Consider the following 22,099-nt stretch of genomic DNA (forward strand, 5'->3'; position numbering starts at 1 on the left):
CTGTTGTACCTTTGAGATGCTAACGTTATGCCAGACGAGCCGACTCTTGGAATGTTGGCCATGTCACCAGACCACGTATCCCATATAACTATAAACACACAGTAGGCCTTGGTCAAGAGAGAGAGAGAGGCTGACCAATAACCCGAAGGCTCCTCCTCGTTTGATCGCCGTTGCTGACAGGATACATTTCCACTGTGAGGAGGCCACTGGTGGGTGGCTGGAATAATTACATCTATGGTATCCAGTATCCACCATCAGCCCCTGCTGAGGTGCCCTTGAGCAAGGCACTGAACTCCAAACTGCTCCAGAAACATTGCAGGGGGTGGTGACCCTGTATTCTTTCTGGTGAAGTGCTCTGGTTTCTTTGTGTAAATAGGCCAATACAGTGACCTTGGTTAGACTCAGACTCCCAAGATGCAACACTGAACGGCACAGGAAGTCCTTCATTCCGACAGCCATCAGACTCTAGTATAACGCATCACTGAGCACAGGGTGACAGTACAGTCTGGCATAATCTTCCTGGACACTTTACAATTTTTACACTCCTCACAATCTTCCTGGACACTTTACACATTTTTACACTTATTACTGTACATTTGACTGTATATTTCTGTATATTTTTGGCTGTATAGTTTATATTTAAGATTTTAGAATGTATATACATACCAGAATGAATATCCCGGACCGTACTTTATTCTTTATTCTTATTTTTGTATTATTATTATATTCTTATTCTTATTTTAGTCCTATTGACTACCTAAATGTTTAATGTTTACTGTGAGCGATCTGTAGTGCCGAATTTCCCTCTGGATAAATAAAGGATTTCTATTCTATTCTACACATAACCACAAGTATATTACCATGTGCCTCACTGAGCACAGAGTAAATCCCTGTATATATTCCTGTACATTTACATTTGACTATAGGTATACCTTCCTGGACATTTACATTAGAATTGAACATTTTACAGTATATTACTGTATATTTTCAGACTGTATATTTCAGACTTTTAGAATGTACATATTTTAGAATGTATCTCTCTGACTGTGTATTTCATTTAATTTTTATTCTTATTCCTATTCTTATTTTGGACTTTTGACTAACTAACTAAATGTTCATTGTGAGCGATCCGTGGTGCTGAATTTCCCTCTGGATCAATAAAGTACTTCTATTCTATTCTATTTACATATGTTTTCCATGTGGCCAACATGCTTCTTCCTGCTTCAACTTATTACAGTTATCTGTGAGGCCGGACGTTGTCATTTTGGGGACGTTCTATTTGAAGGCTGCGTTGCAGACAATAGTCTCAGGTTCTATGGGGAATCAACCAAGATACAGCACCCATAGTACAAGCTGGGAAAAACGCTTTATATCAATGTCTCTGGTATGAACATAAGAAGATTCATATTCAACACTATTAGTAGCCTATGAAAGTTTTGCTTCATAAAGAAAATGGCGAAATCATCTCCTAGCCACGAGTGAATAGCAGAATTGCCAGACATCTTCAGAGAAGAAGAGAGAGAGATATACATCATGTAGACTATAATAAACAACAATGATCTTACCTACTGGGTTTGGTCGTCTGTTTTTACACGGCAAGTGGCAAAACAAGACGAGTACCATTTCTCTCACACCGGCAAAATATCCAAACAATAATGTTGTTCGAGCCCTCACAGCAATATATGGATATTTTCAATCAGTGTTTTAGTCTCAGAGGATATAACACATATGATGTACATATGTACTGTATATACTCTTATTAATCCTCTTGGGGAAATTCATCCTCTGCATTTGACCCATCCTAACTATTTAGGAGCAGTGGTTCAGCCACACAGTGCGGCGCCCCGGGGACCAACTCCAGTCGTAACGCTGGTACCTTGGTCATGGGGGGCGACGGCAGGAATCCTATACAGCATGCATGTCTTTTTGGTGTGGCAGGAAACCGGAGTACCCAGAGGAAACCCATGCAAAACACGGGGGAGAGCATGCAAACTCCACAAAGCAATGCCCCCCGCGGGGGGGCGCCATGGTAGTTTACGGTAGAAAAGAAGGGAGGGGGGGGAGTCTATTTACAATATTTGTCCCGTGAATCTGACAGACCCCCCTATACCTCGGCGTCGGAATAGGACTTCTCTTTGCTGCGACTGGTGATCCCAGAGTTTGTGTAGGTGTGCGAGCGGGACACCTCCTCGGTGAAGGCACTCTCCAGCACCTTCAGGATGGACCGTCGCACCTTGTCCTTGAAGTCCTGGCCCATGAACACGTACAGCAGCGGGTTCAGGCAGCTGTTGAGGAAGGCCAGGCTGGTGGCGATGGGCACGCCGATGGTGGTGACGTGGTCCAGCGTCTCGCTGAACTCCGCGGCCATGTGGTTCACCATCTCGATCAGGGCCATGACGTGGTACGGCGCCCAGCACAGGAAGAACGCGGTGATGACGGCGGCGATGATCTTGAACGGACGCCCCGAGTTCCTGGCCAGCGAGCGGTTCCTCCGCAGCCGGTGGACGATGACGGCGTAGCAGGAGACGATGACGGTGAAGGGCACCACGAAGCCCAGCAGGAAGCGCGTGACGGTCATCGCCTGGTGCCGGAACTGCCGCAGCCGGACGACGGCGGGCGTCTCGTAGTCGTCGGAGAAGGCGAAGTTGTTGAAGCAGTTGATGATGTCGGCGTCCTGGAACGACTCGCCGACGTCCCGGAAGATGAAGTAGGGCGCGCTGAGGACCAGCGCCAGCACCCAGACGCCCACGCTGACGCACGACGCCTTGCACACGCTGCGGTGGTTCTGGGCCCAGACGGGCCACACCACGGACACGCAGCGGTCCACGCTGATGACCACCAGGACGTAGACGCTGGCGAACATGTTGAGGAAGCTCACGGTGCTGTTGAGCTTGCACATGAACTTGCCGAAGGGCCAGTGGAAGTCCATGGCCGTGTAGGTGACGCTGAGCGGGAGGAAGGCGGTGAAGAGGAAGTCGGCCACGGCGAGGTTGAGGAACCACACAGTGTTCACCGTCTTCTTCATCTTGAAGCCCGTCACCCAGATGACCACGCCGTTGCCGAGGACCCCGAGGACGAAGGCCAGGCAGTAGACGATGAGGGACATGACGTTGAGGGACTGCCGGAGTTCGGCGTGCTCGTCCCTGTAGTCCTCGTACTCGTCCTCCCCGCCGTCGCCGACGTACGAGCCGTTCCCGGTGGACATTGTGTCCGTGGCGTTGTTGTCGTGGTACAGCGGGGTAGTGGTCTCCATCATTGTCGTGTGAGACCTGTAGGATGACAAAGTGAAGGAGAAAGGTAAATGCTCGGTTCGTAGCTTCGCTTCTCTTTCTGAATGCTGGGTGGTTACATTTTTTTTAGAAAGACATAACTATAGGCAATACAATTTTATCTGAATATAAAAAATATGAGAAGAAATAAACAGTGTAAACAATATAATTAACTCTGAATATAAAAATGGGAGAAAAGTAAACAGTGTAAATAAAGGTGCACTGGTCCGTACGCTTCTATACCTGCTATGTTTATTATTGTCCACTAGATGTCAGTAACGCTCTTCCATAGCTTAACTTCTACTAAAGTGGCTTATTTGGCAAACAAACCAGTGCAATTACTTGTTAATCAAACAAAATTTGAAAAGGTTACAACATTTTAAATACTTCCTTCCTCCTACCTTGTCTTCCTCATTCCTTCCTACGTTCACTGATGATGATGACACTCTATCTTTAAACTCTTCTAACATGAATTGTCAAGCATTCATTTAGACCTCTTCAAATTTAAAACAACAACATAAAACATTATTAATGGAAGCGAGTTTAATTCCTGTTGCAAATATCAACCACTGACAGGAAATAAACTTGGGTCTAGGTAGGCTCTTCCAGGGCAACGCAATTCCACTGAAAAGCTATATTATACATATTTCAGGTTAAAAATAACAATAATATAAATAAAGATAGTACAAATTGGCTTTCTTTTCAGCGATCAACCTGACCCAAAGTATTTAATAAACGCGGTTTAAATGATAATGATAATGTAATGTGATATGAATTCTTAATTTCTGAAGGAATGACCCGTTTTGTTTATGGTCGTCTTGGTTGGACGACACAGAACATCTCTCTATGACACAGACGCGCAAACCACGTACAGATGAACCAAACTTTTGCTAAGATGTTTATTACAGTTATAGGCTTTAAATGTTGCTATTCGTGATGTTTACCTATCCTGTCCCATTCATATGCAATATTCTATAAGAAAACGCGAAAATATATACCTTTCTCAGCAGTTTCCCCAATGTCAGGAGCGCTCGTCCTGTTTGGAGCTCTGTCTGTCGACGCTGCCGCGCGGAGCGGATACCTCTTGTAGCCTCTCTCCTCTGTATGACGTCACAGACAGCCCGAGGCGGTCCCACTAGCAGCTTGCGTAGGAACCAGCTATTTCTATAAATCACAATTGATTTAGCAACACGACTATATGATGAGGCTAATTTGATACCCCCCCCCCACACACACACACAAACGCACGCACGCACGCACACACACACACACACACACACACACACACACACACCCACACACACACACACACACACACACACACACACACACACACACACACACACACACACACACACACACACACACACACACACACACACACACACACACACACACACACACACACGCCATGAATTAATGAATGAATGAATGAATGAATGAATGAATGAATGAATGAAAACTTTATTTAACAGATTGCAGAATGGGTACAATACAGTACGGCTCAATACACACAATTGTTAAGGGGATGCAGACCTGAGAAAGACGTTAGTCTTATTTCCATCAGGGTCCCCCATTTTCAATTCATATAGACATTTATGACATACACAACATACATGACATTTATGGCATAGGGACATATAGGTATTTAGTACTGATACATTTGTGACATAAACGGTATTCAAATATACAGTACTGTTACCCCTAGATCCTGACAGAGTATATACATATGATGGGGAGGGGACTGTACATTAGGAGGGGGTGGGTGGGTGGGAGAGAGATACATATGGCGGGGAGGGAATATATACATGCGGTGGGGAGGAGACTGTCTATTAGGAGGTGGTGGGGGTTTTGGGCATTTACGGTGGCCAGTTTCGAATTGCAGCCTCCCGTAGGTGCTCTTTAAGAGCGGTTTTGAATGTGGGTAGGGATTCACATTCCTTTACAGCTTTGGGTAGGGCGTTCCACATTGTTGTGGCATAATTGCGAAACGTGTTTAGTCCCTTGTTTGAGCCAAATCTGGGTTTAACATGATTTGTTGAGCTTCCTCTGGTGTAGTGGTTGTGGTATTCACTGACCTTTGGGAAGTATTTTGACATGTACATGGGCACCCCGGTCGTATAGTGTATCTTGTAGACCAGGCCCATTGCAAGTTGCTGTACTCTGTCGTCTACTCTAAGCCATCCTAGGTTGTCAAAGTGGGCAGAGCCTTTGTCTATACAACCTGTTCACCGGACAAATTACTATTTTAGCCCGAACAACCGAAAACACCAATTAGGTTGTCTAGTATCTGGCTACCTGAGAGCATGCACACAGGGTAAGTCTCCCGCGGGCCGCGGCCACCTATCACGCCGGCCCGGACGCCTGTGTCTAAGGACTGTGTAATGTGTTTTCCCCTTTGTGGGAGTGAGCTCATGTTTGCGTGAGGTTAAATATAATTGCTCAGTGTTGACTGTTTGAATCAACATCTGGACGTACATATTTTTAACGTCGTCTCCTCACCCACCCGCCCCCCCCCCCTCTCCCCCTGCTTCACAACATGTGACACCAAAGTCACAGCATCTGTCTGTAATTTAGGGGTTGCAAAGCCAGTTCTCCAAAATGGTAGGCCACTCCCTTGCCACTACTGTGTCCACTAAAGCTGGACACACACAGACCTTGGTGCTTGTGTACAGTATGCAGAATGATCCCTTGAAGTGAAAGCAAAAATCTTATAATCTATATAGATATATAGTATCTATATAGATATACTATATAGATAGATACTACATCTATAGCTGTACATATCCCTTACCTACTCTTACTAGTTACGCTGCTGGCCAGCACGACTTACTACCATAGTGTCTTTATACCTGTATCACACAGTACATAATAATACTACAACTCTGTGCGTACATCTGATTAGCACGATTACTCAGTAGTACTCATTTCTATATTCTATACCCAGTTTAACCCTTTCACAGTTAACCATCTGTAGTGTGGCAGTGAAAGGGTTAACCTTCTGTAGTGTGGTAGTGAAAGCGTTAAGCCTTTGTAGTGTGGTAGTGAAAGGTTAACCTTCTATAGTGTGGTAGTGAAAGGTTAACTTTCTGTATGTGGTAGTGAAAGGGTTAACCCTTTGTAGTATGGTAGTGAAAGGGTTAACCTTCTTTAGTGTGGTAGTGAAAGCGTTAACCCTTTGTAGTGTGGTAGTGAAAGGATTAACCTTCTGTAGTGTGGCAGTGAAAGCGTTAACCCTTTGTAGTGTGGTAGTGAACGGGTTAATCACCTGTACATTCATATATTACTATTGCACTTTACTGTTACATTTGCACTTTGTTCGGATGCCAAACTTATTTTCGTTTGTACTGTACCTGTGCTGTAATGACAATACATTTTAATGTAATCTAATGAAGGGAATGTGCTGATGTGAATCAAACAAACCTAATAACTAATTATCATTGCCAACCACCCAAACTACTTTTATTTTATCCACATAGTTCATCATCCACATCTGTTTCATCAATTGTGAATATTTTGAATAAAAGGTTGTAAAAAGACAGAGATGTGACATCATGAGGAATCAACACCTGTTGATTAAACATGAGCCTCTACAATGTTAGCTATAGCTGCACAGCTGATCGACATGCTCTGAGGTTTGTCACAGGCTGCAAAGCTCTCACTCACCAGTGCACCCTATTTGCCATGGTTCAGTGACTTTCAATGGCCTCATGCAGACTCACTCACTGGCACATATTTATCTATAATTTATCAATAATTTCATCTCCAAGTCAGCTTTCAAGGAAACTATCATCAACATTTATACTGGCACTTGCAACTGCTCCTAAACTAGCACCTGTATCCGCCTGCCAACTGTGGCTGTGGATTGATTGATTGATTGATTGAAAAGTTTATTAACAGATTGCAGAATGGGTACAGTACAGCTCAAAACATACAATTGTTAAGGGGATGCAGACCAGAGAAAGACTTTCGTCTTGTTTACATCAGGGTCCCCCATTTTCAATTCATCATAACATATATGACACACATGACATACAGATAGACCAGTGGTTCTCAAACCTTTTACACCAAGTACCACCTGAGAACGTAGCTGGCTCTCCAAGTACCACCATATGACCGGCGTTAAAATACAGTCTATTCAGCTATGCACAGTTCACGCAGGAGGCAAATGTGTTCGTGTTCCTAATACCATTATTTATTGTTAACTTTTGTCAGACACAGCCACAATGTACAAAGGGATAGCACTAGAACTAGCAAACGCTTCCACACAACTCATACAATGCAAGGGGCATTGAGAACATAATAACTAACATTCTCACATAGCAAGTGAGAAAATTAAGAACAACTGTATTTCAGCAAATGTACTTAATTCTCTCTCTCTCTCTCTCTCTCTCTCTCTCTCTCTCTCTCTCTCTCTCTCTCTCTCTCTCTCTCTCTCTCTCTCTCTCTCTCTCTCTCTCTCTCTCTCTCTCTCTCTCTCTCTCTCTCTCACACACACAGCAAGCAATTGTCTGTCATTCTCTCTCTCTCACACACACACAATTATTTAGTTACAAAAACTTAATTTCCTGCATTCTGGTGCAGGAATTTTTGAATTTTTACCCTTTAAATGCCAGTGTTTGTGATGGGCATCACAAATTATTGTAAAAAAGAAAAGAAAACACATATTCAATACATTTTTGAATGTTTAGCCTTTAAATGCCAGTTTGTGTGATGGCATCACAAACTATTGTTAAAAAAAACACACAAAAAGTAAAATATTTTCAATATATCAAATGCAAAGTACATTTTTCTGGGGGGGATTATTACAGGCTAGGCATGTGTCAATGATTAGCAGCAACACATATTTTGATGGATTTTTTGTAATGTCAGATTTAACATCAACTCTTTTCAGAAAAGTGGGAGTATTTAATTTTTTATCTGACATTACAAGAAATCTAAAAATAAATGGTTATGATCAGGGCTGAAGTTGAATTAAAGATTTATGACTGTTTAGACTGCATTACTCTCTGCATAAATTAGGAATAGTAGCGGTCCTAGTATGCTTCCTTGTGGAACACCACAGCTCAATGTGAGGGGGGGGATAGGGTACCGTTTACCTCCACCATCTGTTCTCTCCCCTCCAGGTAGGATTGTATCCAGCTCACTGATAGACTATCAAAACCAATTGCTTTTAGCTTGTCAATCAGAATGGTGTGATTGACAGTGTCGAAGGCCTTTTGTAGGTCCAGCATGAAATAGAGCATCAAATAGAGAAGGCATGTGTCAGTGGAGTGGGATGTTCTGAAGCCAGATTGGAATTCGTAGATTAGATTTTTTTCCGCGAGGTACTTTTCGATCTGTTCGCATACTATTTTTTCCATGACTTTCGAGATGGATGTAAGGATAGAAACAGGGCGGTAGTTGCCTGGGTCTAATTTGCTGCCCTTTTTGTGCAGGGGTGTTACTCTCGCAATTTTGAAGTCCTTGGGGACGTGTCCCTGTTTTATGGAGAGGTTTATTATGTGTGTGATGACTGGGGTGATGGCGCCTGCTGAGTCTCTGAGGAATTTGGAGGGGATGTTGTCATGGCCAGTGGCCTTGTTCGGTTGGAGGGCGCTCAGTTTTTTGAGTACCTCATCTGTAGTTACCATTTCCAGTTTGAAGTCGTCTTTGTGGACGCCTAGGTTCTTGTAGTATGCTACTATGTGTTCTACCCCATACTGCCCTGAGTGGGAGGGTAGTTTGTTTACCAGTGTTGTGGCTATGTTTGTGAAGAAAGTGTTTAAGTAATTGGCTATCCAGCTTGTCTGTGATGAGCGTGTTGTCCGTCTTTATGTTTGAGAACCTGGTTTTAAGTTTTTTACTGCAGCCTAGTTGATTGTTGAGTAATTTCCAAAGTTCACGTGGTTTATTTTTGTTTTCCTCAGTTTTGTCATTGATGAAATGTTTTTTAGCAGTTTTGATCATGGAGTTTACGTCATTTCTTAGTCTGTTTCTTTCTAGTTTGAGTTCAGTCACGTGGTCTTGGAGTTCACTGCTCGTGCTTTTAGTAAGCTTTGACTGACTTTTACGAAACTCAGAGCATTTTTTGTCTCTGGCTTTCATAGCGGTCAGTATTTCAGTGTGCATCCATGGCTCAGCGAGATTTTTTACCCTGGTGGTTCTTTTGTTTGGCTGTTTTGTTTTACTCTGTTGCTAATAACAATAAGACAACAAGATGAGGTAAAAAGCGAGGATAACGAATCAATTAAAACACGTACGACTTTATTGACAAAGGTTGGAGATCAAGGTTTTAAACTCTGCAACAGAGGGGAGAATCTCAAGCTTTAAGGACTGTTGGAGTTCATTCCATGAGCTGGAGGGGCATCATAGCAAAATGCAGATTTACCCTGTTCAGAGCAAACTCTGGGGACCTTACCAGCCAGTCACTAGAACGGGTCCCATAGGTTCCAAAATGCCATTCCAATAATGATGGTGTATAAGGAGGTAGCTTATCAATAAGGGCCTTAACCTCACATCGGACGGCCCGACGGCGGTCACGCACGTTGCGGCACTTTTCCCTCGTTTGCCGGCTCCGGGCTGCGTTTTTGCCAATCAACCAATAGGGAGGTGTAGTTTGACGTGACTTTAGTTTCCTGCACGGTCCACCCGTATAGGGATTTATCATTGAGGAAATATATTATGGGCTATTGTAATAATTCTGCCTCATGAACATTGGCAAGCTTTCCACTTTTGCACAAAATGAGTTCCCTTCTATCACTGACATTATTGTATTTTTTTTTTAAATATTTATTTTAGTGCTTTTCTGGTCAGACATGGCCGACAGAGGAGAGGGTGAACGGGAGGAGAGTGGGGAAGACATGCGACAAATTAGCCCGCGGCCGCGTAGGTGTTCGAGGCACTATGGTATGTGCCACGAGGGCGGCCCGACATTATTGTTTAAAAAATGTTGGTTGAAAAAAAATTATACGTAATTATTTAGTTTAGATTAATTGCAAATTGTTTCATGTTGAGCTATAGATTGTGGATGAATACACACAGAAAAGTACACCATGCCAATGTTCATGATTTATTTGTTTTAAATGAGACGATTTAGAAATGTGTCCATTGGAAATACATTGCAATTTCAAGCGAGGTGGACTGGCCAGAAACAACAATGACGTAACCACTACACCTCCCTATACATTGTTGGAAAGTTGAATTTGTCGCCTTTCGATCGCCACCCTATCGACCTGTTGCGTGCTTCCAGTCTCGGGTTACAAGACCAAACATCAGACGAGTGTCATTTGACAAGCCATTCAGACAAGTGACCACGTCCGGTTTGGCCGGGTCCTGAACGGACCAGTCACCTCTGATGGCGAAAATGATTGACCACCTTTGTAGCCAATGACATTCTGGAGCCAAGAGTATTCCACGTGAGTGGTGATTGTAACAAAAAAGACAAAGAAGAAGCCGGACAAATTCTTTGTTTTGACTAGCGCGTCGGAATCAATGGCAGTGGACGTCCATTTTTGATAATCATGCCAAATTATTGCCGGTACACACATTACAAAGACCTTTGTAAAACACACATTTTCCGTGGGATTGTTATCAACTTTGGACCTGTACTAGATAAGACTTCAGGCTATGGAACCGTTATGTTTTCCAGCTCCTACCTCTCAGCTGGAACTGAAAAACAGGAAGTAAACAGAAATGTGAGTAAACAAAACTTTTATTTCAGTGTGTTCAAACCTCTGTAACTCTATTTCATTAGCACTCAGAGAGATTCTTCTTTGTTGTGGAAGAAAGTTCAGAATGTTTCATTTCAAAAGAGACCAGACTCATGCATGTGTTTATGGTAAACGTCCCCAAAACCTGTTTGCAGAGATTTTTTATATATACTGCCACCATTTAATTAAGAAAATTATAGATGATGCACGGTGATTGATTGAATGACATTTTTATTAACAGATTGCAGAATGGGTACAATACAGTACGGCTCAATACACACAATTATTATGGGGATGCAGACCAGTGGCGTTGTTAGCCCTGGGCTTCCGGGGCTTTAGCCCCGTATGTTTTTCTCCTAGCCCCGGAGCTTAAAAAAAAATAAAAATATGTGTTTACATTTATTTTTTATTTAATTTTTTTTTACTTTATTTTTTTTTAAGATGTCAGCATCCCCATTGTCTGTGCTGAATGTTTGTTAGTGTTTGGTATTTTTTGTTGGTTTTTAGTACTTTTAAACATCCATTTTTAGTAAGTAGTTTTCATTTGATCCTATAATTCTTTCATTCACCGATTTGTGGAATTTTTTTTAGTGTCCTGAAAGGCGCCTTATAAATCAAATGCATTATTATTATTATTATTATTATTATTATTATTATTATTATTATTATTATTATTATTATTATTATTATTATTATTATTATTATTATTATTATTATTATTATTATTATTATTATTATTATTATTATTATTATTATTATTATTATTATTATTATTATTATTATTATTATTATTATTATTATTATTATTATTATTATTATTATTATTATTATTATTATTATTATTATCATCCTTATTATCATCCAGGAGGGAAAAGACACTTTGGATAGTAGGGACTGCATCTCTGCCTGTCCTGACCAGGAAACACTTTGCAACTGCACTGTAAACCCGAATAAGTTTCCAGAACTTAAAAAAATTGAGGCCATCCCATGCCTCAATTTTTTTAAGTTGATAAACTCAAATGTTTTCAGTTGGCTAAGACTTACAATTCTCAGTTAAGGCAACTCAAATATGGTCTGTTACTGTGACTTAAGGTTCTCAGTTAAGTCAAATCAAATATGGTCAGTTACTCTGACTTACAGTTCTCAAGTGGAGTCAACTCAAATATGTTCAGTTACTGTGACTTACAGTTCTCAGTTAAGGCAATTCAAATATATTCAGTTACTGTGACTTAAGGTTCTCAAGTGGTGTCAACTCAAATATGTTCAGTTACTGTGACTTACAGTTCTCAGTTAAGGCAATTCAAATATATTCAGTTACTGTGACTTAAGGTTCTCAAGTGGTGTCAACTCAAATATGTGCAGTTACTGTGACTTACAGTTCTCAGTTAAGGCAATTCAAATATATTCAGTTACTGTGACTTAGGGTTCTCAAGTGGTGTCAACTCAAATATGTTCAGTTACTGTGACTTACAGTTCTCAGTTAAGGCAATGCAAATATATTCAGTTACTGTGACTTAAGGTTCTCAAGTAGTGTCAACTCAAATATGTTCAGTTACTGTGACTCACAGTTCTCAGTTAAGGCAGTTCAAATATGTTCAGTTACTGTGACTTAAGGTTCTCAAGTGGTGTCAACTCAAATATGTTCAGTTACTGTGACTTACAGTTCTCAGTTAAGGCAGTTCAAATATGTTCAGTTACTGTGACTTAAGGTTCTCAAGTGGAGGCAACTCAAATATGTTCAGTTACTGTGACTTAAGGTTCAACCTTAAAACCATGTGATTAAGTTAACAGAACTCAACGACATTGAGGCCATCCCATGCCTCATTTCTTTTAAGTTAATCAACTCAAATTTTTAAGTTAATCAACTCAAATATTTGCAGTTACTATAACTTAAGGTTCAGTTTTAAAATCCATGTGAAAAAGTTAACAGAAAAATAACTACACAAGCACATTATATCAACTTCAAACAACTCTTTTATTTTTTTCTATTCAAAGAGTATAAAAGAGTATACATATATAATCTGTATGTTAGCAATGTACAATAACACTGTAAACACCGTACACTGTTTTTGGACGATATATGTTAACAATACCGACCAGGTATTAGTGCCTTGCAAAGTGCAGATATGAAGTTTTCCCCTTTTTTTTTATGCATTTAGGAGGTTTTGTTCTTCATCGAAACTATTTATCTTACAAAAACATTGTGTTACAACTTCAAACTCTTTATATTTATTTCTATTCAAAGAGTATACATCTATTTATCTTACAAAAACATTGTGTTGCCCTCTACAACATTATGGCAATGTTAAAATTGAAAATATATATATATAGAAAATATATATAGAAAATAAATACATGCATGTTATAACATGTACATACAATGTAATGTATATTACACATTTAATCCCTCTGGTCACAATAGTGTAATAATGTTTGTTATAAGGCTCTGAAAATGTTACTGAATGATGTATCAATGTATTTCCAGCAAATGTTGAAATAATAAAGGGTCTCAATATGTGCAGTGCACATGACCAGAGCCGTTTACATCCTGGCTGAATTACTCAAATTTGTATAGTGTGGTCATAGAATGAGCAAACATGTTGACGGCAACTATTGTGACCGTTGGGATAACACAGTGTATCTATGTACAGTACAGAATAAAATGTATAGATTATCTGAAAATTGTCAATCCGCTTGGCACATGTAAAATTCACAAACGTTGTGCTGTATATTGGGTCGTGCCAATGTGGAACCAAAATACCAACCCACATTACATGCTATACAGCTGGCAATACTGTTAATAGTGCACATACCTACATATGGAAATGCAGCTGCATTTATTTGCTCCATGATGTATCATGGAACAAGATGGTGTTTTCATTGAAAGAGTTAGTCAGAATGTCAGAGGCACCATCCGTCATTTAGAGCAGGCTATGTTTGCAGAATGATAACTAGAACACTACAGTACTCTGTACTAAGAACACTATACAGTACACTAACTATACTGCCCTGTCAAGGCAGGCCGCAGTAACTTCCAAACAGTGAAACTGAGAAAAATGGCTTTAAAGTTTTTTGACTTGCCATCCAAAATGTGTTATAGGTAGATAGATGATAGTACCCAGATTTAACATGTATTAATGAAGTAATCTTTAGGCATACAAAAATATGACGTAGTTATTTTAATTAACCCCAAAAAAGCAGATACTGCACTCTGCTGCACGATTTCCTTAAATAATTATACAGGTAATGTACAGGCAAAGTGCAGTAACTTCAAATGCAATGTTGTTTTCCCTCCAGCTTTCATAACTTCACCTAGCCATTTTATTTGGATCATCATCATTCCAATATATTCAGGTATTAAATTTCATTTTCAAAATGGCTAGGTTAAGTTATGAAAGCTGGAGGGAAAACAACATTGTATTTGAAGTTACTGCACTTTGCCTGTACATTACCTGTATAATTATTTAAGGAAATCGTGCAGCAGAGTGCAATATCTGCTTTTATGTCATATTTTTGTATGCCTAAAGATTACTTCATTAATACATGTTAAATCTGGGTACTATCATCTATTTACCTATAACACATTTTGGATGGCAAGTCAAAACACTTTAAAGCCATTTTTCACTGTTTGGAAGTTACTGCGGTCTGCCTGGGTTTTGAGTGTGATTTTGTAGTTACTGCAGTTTTTAAAACCCCATATCTCCAAAACTGAGCGACATTAACATCTGAAACTTGGTCACAAGATAAAACATTTATTGACAAGGTCAATTTCACTCATAACTAAATTTTTACTTTTTTCAAGTTACTGCGGTTAGCCCTTGACAGGGCAGTATACTACTGCCTACAAGGTCTCAAGGATACAGTCCCACTCTCAGCATACAAGATCGATGGTCTGCTGCTGCTGACTCCCAAGCGATTCATTCAAGTGAAACGGAACTGAGTCCAGCTAATGGTGAATAGTTATTTTATTAATCAATTATTGTGTCTTTATTCACTCTAGTTGTGTAATTGACCAGTTCATATTCTGTATAAGTTCATATTCTGTATATGTTAATAATAACGCTTCTGTGTTGCGTTTATGGCTCCTGGTATATCGCCTTGTACTCTGTACTGAGAACACTAACTCTACCACTGCCTACAAGCAATGGAAGCAGTCAGAGCAGAGTGGCATTTATGCCCATTGCCTCCTATTGTTCCTCGAGAAACAAACGTTTGGGACTTGGATGTTGCCTTTGAGATTCTGATAAACTCTTTCAACTCTAAAACTTACTTGGATGAAATTACAATAATGCCAGCTATAGACGGTTAAGAAAATTCGAACTGTAAAACTCTCAAATGTAAACATATTACATAAAAAATAAAGAACAAGGTACATTGAGTAGTTTGGACCTATTGGCTGAACATCTGCAAAGTAGTACAGCAACTTTTGAAGGTATTATTTTGACATGACAAGACATTTCAGATGAGTTTCTATAGACACACTTTTGAGGTGTTGGTAAGTGCTTTGGGGTAGTGCATAGATTAGTCCAAACATTACAGGAAGGAATCACCAAATCTGGGGAAGCTGATCATGATATGACTTTCAATGACAATAGAGATTGTCACAGGCTGGTAGTGAACTGGACTTGTGTCATGATCACTGATTACAGTAAGGAATAGAAACTCATCTGAAAGAAGGATGTGGGGTGAGGTATTCATTTCCTTGTCATGTCAAAATAATACCTTCAAAAGTTTAATGCAAGAGCGGTCAGGTGACGTAGCGGAGATTGCATTCGTCACCAACGCTGGAGACACTGGATTCGCGTGTTCGAATCCAACTCCCTGCGTTGTCACCAGCTTGGCTGGCCGTTCACACTAATACAATTCGGCAGTATTAGGGGGTGGGGAAGCTGGCGGGTGGGAATCTGGCGTTGTGGACAGCGACGCCTACAGGTCAGGTCTCGGCGCTTGCTAAGCGGGGCAGGACTTGGTGGAGATAGCGTGCCCTCCCACGTGTTACACTTCACCAATGAGAGCCCTCGCTGCCAAGTGAAAAGACGTCACTGGCTGTCGGCGCACGTCTCGGGGGAAGCGTGCGATCGACTCGGGACGCCCTTATACCGACTCGTAGGAGAACATGCATACAGCACCAGGTAGGGGGGGGGGGGGGGGGGGGGAATTCAACGACTAATTGGGACGGGGAGAAAATCCATTGAAAAATCAGAAGAAAAAAAAATTATTGCATCATCAAGTCATTCTTGAGAGTCTGCAACCTGGGCAACAGTTTACCAGCTTCTAGACCTAGTAAAATCTTCTGAATGAATTCAAAAGTGTTGGTAAGTCCCTTGGGGTAGCTGAGGTGTAGTGCATAGATTAGTCCAAACATTACCAGGAAGGAATCACCAATCAGAGATTGTCACAGGCTGGTAGTGAACTGGACTTGTGTCATGCATGGTCACTGATGACAGTAAGGAGGGCCACTGCAACACCCTGAAGCTCTGGCTCATCAGGCGTGTCCTGAAGGAATGAAAGAGACATAATAATCACAAATAAATCCATGGTTTCTACAAAGTGCAGCACAAAGCTAAGTATATGGAGTTTTGTTTGTAAGTTGTTTATATTTTAGTTAGAACAATTTTTTTGGTGAGAAGGTTATTTTTATTTAACCAGGTTAGTCCCGTCGAGATCAAATATCTCTTTCACAAGGGAGACCTGGAAGGAAGGAAGACTGATACTTAGCATTTTGATTAACTGTTCACTTAATATACAGTTGTACTGTAAATTATTTTCACTCGGACTCACTGTGCAGGTTTTGAAAAATCCAGCGACTTCCTCATGCAGATACACAGGCAGGGCATGGAGAACAGTGGTACGCCTGGTGTGAACATCATGGATTTCCTATTAAGATGTAAGATTAAGAAGAAGAAAAATAATTGTATTATATGGAAATGTTTACTGAACAAAGCGGATTTTAAACAGTCCAATCAGATATGTCCACAAATAACATGTTCACATCTTTAATGCAATCAGAAAAATGGCAAACACAATGGTGGACTAATTGTAAAATTCAAAAGCTCATTTGAATCATTGAACCTGTTCAATGTTACAGAGGTTCGACCTATGACATGTATAATAATCTATTCACCTGTTCATCGTGGATTTTTAAAATGTGAGCCAAAGCATCTGCTGTGTTCCCAGTTTTGGGCGCCTTCTGTCTGAATAACGTCATCAGTCGAGGAAGATGGCGGTCAAGCTTAGCGTAGAATGTGTTGGGCAGGTTCTGGTTGGTAATCAGCTGGAACTCTGCATACACCTATATTTAAAAACAGCAGGACAATATAGTATATCAACATCAATTAGTCACTTCAACTTGGTGGATCTCTTACTTTGTTTGGTTTGGGCTTCAGAGCATGACGGCGGGATTTCTGGTCAACCATGTCATTACATGCTTTGCGGAATCGGTCGCTGATGACTAGCTCGCGGGGGCGCACAGAACACACACGCAGATGCGCCGCTAGAGTATATAAACCAGGCTTAGGAATCACAAGTTTCACTTTAAAACACACAGAATGTGCCAAATGTTAACACAGGAAAGAGAGAGCTGATCTTCATTACCTCAGACTCCATTTTGAGAGCAGGCCAGAGGTCCATGAGCTCTTTCACTGGTGGGCTGGACTTCACTATGGTCTGTCGGCGCAGGGCAAATGTGGTCTGCATCAGCTTGACAAGAGACCTAAAGCACGACATCTTAGAAAAGCTTGCATCTACAATGTATGCTTTCAAGGCTTATCTAAGTGATGAAGAGATAGCAGTGGCTTCTGCGGCTCTTGTCGCCAAACATCCCTGCTTGAAGGAAGCAGGATCTGAGACCGGCTGCAATGGATGGAAGAACAGCATCAAATTCAAGATGGGCAATTTCAGGAACAAGCTGAGACGGGCAGGATGTGAGGAGGTCACTGTAAATGCTGGAAGAAGAGGTAGAAGCAATCCTGATGGCGAACCTTCACATTCCAACATTAAAAGACCCAAGCGAGCAGAAGTAAACTTCCTACCCAACTATCCCCAAGGAGAGGATTCCTTGAGGCTTGAGCAGTTGAGGCAGACAATTGCTGAAGAAGTCAAGAAGACTGAGAAGAACCTGCCCCTCATTAGAAAGAAGGTGTCTCTTGTTCTTCTCAAATTCGTTGTTTCCGTCTCTAAGTTTCAGCTCAACATCGAATGCAAATGTAGGAACTGGAAAAGGACCTGGAGGCCATCTGCTTAGACGTTCTGGAGATGACATATCTGAAAGTATATCAGTAGATGCGAGAGAGCTGGAGTCGAGCGAAAGTGAAATGTGCACAACAGCTTTTTGTGGCAATTCCGTAATGTCATCAAGGGAAGTAAGTTTCCCATCAAAGTCTGGATCTTCATACAGCAAACTGAAGTCAAGGTCTATTTCCAACTGTTCTTTTATAATCTTGACCAGTGCATCAACAGAGGCGGGTCGTGAACTGAGTTTTAATTTTCTAGCCCGGTCTGTCTCAACAACACGAAGGATCATGGGTTGTGGGGAGGCAGCTGCCATTGTGCTATGGAAACTTGAATGAATCGCTTGGGAGTCAGCAGCAGCAGCAGACCATCGATCTTGTATGCTGAGTGGGACTGTATCGTTGTGACCAGACTGCAGGTAGATGGACAGTGGACAGATGTGGTCCGGTCGACAGACAGCAGCTCAAGGACCTAAGGAGTAGTCATAAACACAACACAGAAAGCGTCATTATTAACATATACAGAATATGAACTTATACAGAATATAAACTGGTCAATTACACAACAAGTGAATAAAGACACAATAATCGATTAATAAAATAACTATTCACCTTCCGTTTCACTTGAATGAATCGCTTGGGAGTCAGCAGCAGCAGCAGACCATCGATCATATATGCTGAGAGTGGGACTGTATCATTGAGACCAGACTGTAGGTAGATGGACATATGTGGTTGTGTGGTTGACAGCTCATAGGACCTAAGATGTTCTATATACCAGGAGTCATAGTCTCGACACAGAAAAGAAACCTCGTTATTCACAAGGTAGATCTGTTCTATTTGGCTAAATGTAGACAGTCCACCACTGACTCTGACGGAGAGAAACATTCCACAGACATAGTCTGTGCCATCAATGGTTACCTTTGATGTCTGGTAGATTGTGTCACTAACTGTGTGTCCTCTAATGTGTACCTGAGCTACTGCTGGTAGAGATGAAACCAGAACAGAGTCAACCCTGGATGCCTGGGTTTTTGGCTTGAAATATGATGGTGAAGCAAGATGATATGCCATCATGTGTTGGTGTCTGATTGCCATCGTCTTCAAGATATTTTTGAAGTTTTGAGTGTCATGCACCACTCTTTTGAAAAAGCGGTGCTTGGCCTCAAATCGCATGGTCCAAACATGCAGCAGGGGTTAGTAGAGTTAGTAGGGACAGTAGGGTTAGTAGGGTTAGGGTTAGTAGGGTTAGTAGGGACAGTAGGGTTAGTAGGGTTAGTAGGGACAGTAGGGTTAGTAGGGTTAGTAGGGACAGTAGGGTTAGTAGGGTTAGTAGGGACAGTAGGGACAGTAGGGACAGTAGGGTTAGTAGGGTTAGTAGGGTTAGTAGGGACAGTAGGGTTAGTAGGGTTAGTAGGGACAGTAGGGTTAGTAGGGTTAGTAGGGACAGTAGGGTTAGTAGGGTTAGTAGGGACAGTAGGGACAGTAGGGACAGTAGGGACAGTAGGGTTAGTAGGGTTAGTAGGGTTAGTATGGACAGTAGGGACAGTAGGGTTAGCTGTGTTTGAGACATGGAGGATAGCCTGCATCTTTAGGAACAAGGAAGATACGTTCATTTTAAGTTGATTTCTTAGATTGTCAGTGTCACATTGATCATCATCATCCACCACTTCTATGCTCTGGCCTGGACATTCTTCATGCAAATCACTAGTGACCTCAGAAATCCTGTCTTGGGGATCCTCAACAACGACAGCTTTTAAGTCTGATGCAAGACTTAATTGGTGTTCTCTGCTTTTATGGCAATTGAATGAAGAGTAAACATTTGTGCTATAGCTACAATCCTTATATGGGCATGTCACTGTTTCATTATTTTTTAAATGCTTTCTGAGATGACTTAAGAAAATTGATTCAGAAAAGGGTTCCCGAAATGCGCACAAAGGGCATTTTATTACCACAGGGCTCAGACTCTGTTCTGGTCTACTGCTAAGTTGTGCAGTATGATATCTTGACAAATGAGTACTCAATGCATTTAGCGTCTTAAATTTACAGATCAGTATGGAGGCATGGAAGAGGACTGACTCTGGAAAAGTGGCTGTGTTGCAGTCTGTAGTTGTAACTGAGGGGTTACAAAACCCTGACTGTATTAAAGATTGCAATATAATCCAACCAGAAATGGTTCTGCAATCACCGGTGTCGATTCTCCTGTGTACAACTCCAACGGTTCTCGCCTAGGACTCCTCGGGTGTGGGCACGGATTTAGGCCGCACAGCCTGGATAAGTGCACTAGCTAAAGCACGACGAACCGATGGATCATGGTCACGGAAGAACTGTAGCCGCACGATACACAATAAATGATCGACTATTACTTCACATTAGATTAAGTCGAACTCAACGTTACTGCGTTAAACTCTGACACTTTAACATTCTATTCGCACGCGGTTCTCAATGCTCTATTTAGATGCAAGGTTGCTCACTTCACTGCACGTTGACTCGTGGTGAAGGTATTAAGGTTTTGGTAAGACTACTGCTGTTTACACCTGCGCCGTATTTATACGTAAGGTGAATATCTAGTCCCAACCTCAGTTCTTGTCTCGTATTACTATGCAGACTCTGGGCATGTACTGACATGCCCGGAGTTGCCTTTGAACTTGCCGTTGGGGGCTTGGTCGTTGGCGCCTGGGGCCGCTGTCCAATAGGAGAGCGAATATTACTCTGGTCTGTACGCAGGTAAAGGGATATTCCGTGTATATATATAAATAATATACAAAGTATATCAAACGATACATATATATATTCAGTTTAATCTGGCCCTTCACAACAGTAGTGTTTAAATAACTGTATTCTAGAAGTCAAAGAAGCTGCACACAATTTACACTGCCAGACTACCATATTGGAACTATGAGAAAAAACTGAGCTCTGTGGAAACAGATTAATAAACTATGTTCTGGTCTCAACGATACAGTCCCATCTCACAAATATGTTTTTATATTTAAAAATAATCAGCTTACTGTTTGGCTCATTTGAATATTTCCCAGCAGCACTTGCTACCTGAAAGGCAAGGGAAAAAATACAACGTTTAGACCTCCATGAAACATATACCAGAATAACTTACAACTCAATATAACAAGTTCATACTATATATTAGCTTACAAAAACATGATCATAATTTTCACAGTTTGAATGTTTAACCATCAATCAGAAGGAGATAGAGAGAGAGCGAGAGAGAGGAGATAGAGAGAGCGAGAGAGAGGAGATAGAGAGAGAGAGGAGATAGAGAGAGAGGGAGGGAGGGAGAGAGAGAGCGGAGATGAATGAGAGCGTGAATTAATATCTCTCTCAAACCTCCTTTTGTCAAAAATATATATCTATTACAAACATCAATTTACAAGCTCAAAGAAATGGAGATATGTGGCTTCGACCATGCATGCCATGAGGACGCGACGCCTGCATGACACTCAACCTAACCAAATTAATCTCCCTCAAACCCGATAATAGGACATAATGTGCAAACAAACCTAAAATGGAGATGCGGCTTGACATGCATGGCACGCACGAGGGCGACGCCATGTTTACCTGCACTATAACTCACACTTGCACTTGACCCAATATCGAACACTTAATATTTTGCATGAAACAACATAATTTCGGTGTGCCATAATATTTTAATTGCACACAGCATGCATGCACGCATGGCGACGCCATGTTTACCTGCACTATAACTCACACTTGCACTTGACCCAATATCGAACACTTAATATTTTGCAAACAACATCATTTCGGTGTGCCATAATATTTTAATTGCACACAGCATGCATGCACGCATGGCGACGCCATGTTTACCTGCACTATAACTCACACTTGCACTTGACCCAATATCGAACACTTAATATTTTGCATGAAACGACATCATTTCGGT

General features: G+C 41.2%; 1 protein-coding gene across 1 annotated transcript in view; it reads right to left on the reverse strand.

Annotated features, from left to right (window-relative positions):
- The window catches only part of fpr1 (formyl peptide receptor 1), an 87,560-nt gene that overhangs the window by 52,917 nt on the left and 12,544 nt on the right, over positions 1 to 22,099 (reverse strand). The window contains exons 2-3 of the mRNA XM_084308902.1: positions 4,268 to 4,433; positions 2,111 to 3,269 (exon numbers count right to left, since the gene is read on the reverse strand). Coding sequence (XP_084165028.1) covers positions 2,111 to 3,256 — 1,146 coding nt within the window. The 5' untranslated portion in view covers positions 3,257 to 3,269; positions 4,268 to 4,433. The remainder of the gene's footprint in view (positions 1 to 2,110; positions 3,270 to 4,267; positions 4,434 to 22,099) is intronic.

The sequence above is a fragment of the Notolepis coatsorum genome, assembly GCF_963971535.1.
Source record: "Notolepis coatsorum genome assembly, chromosome: 2".
NCBI classification, from domain to species: Eukaryota; Metazoa; Chordata; class Actinopteri; order Aulopiformes; family Paralepididae; genus Notolepis; species Notolepis coatsorum.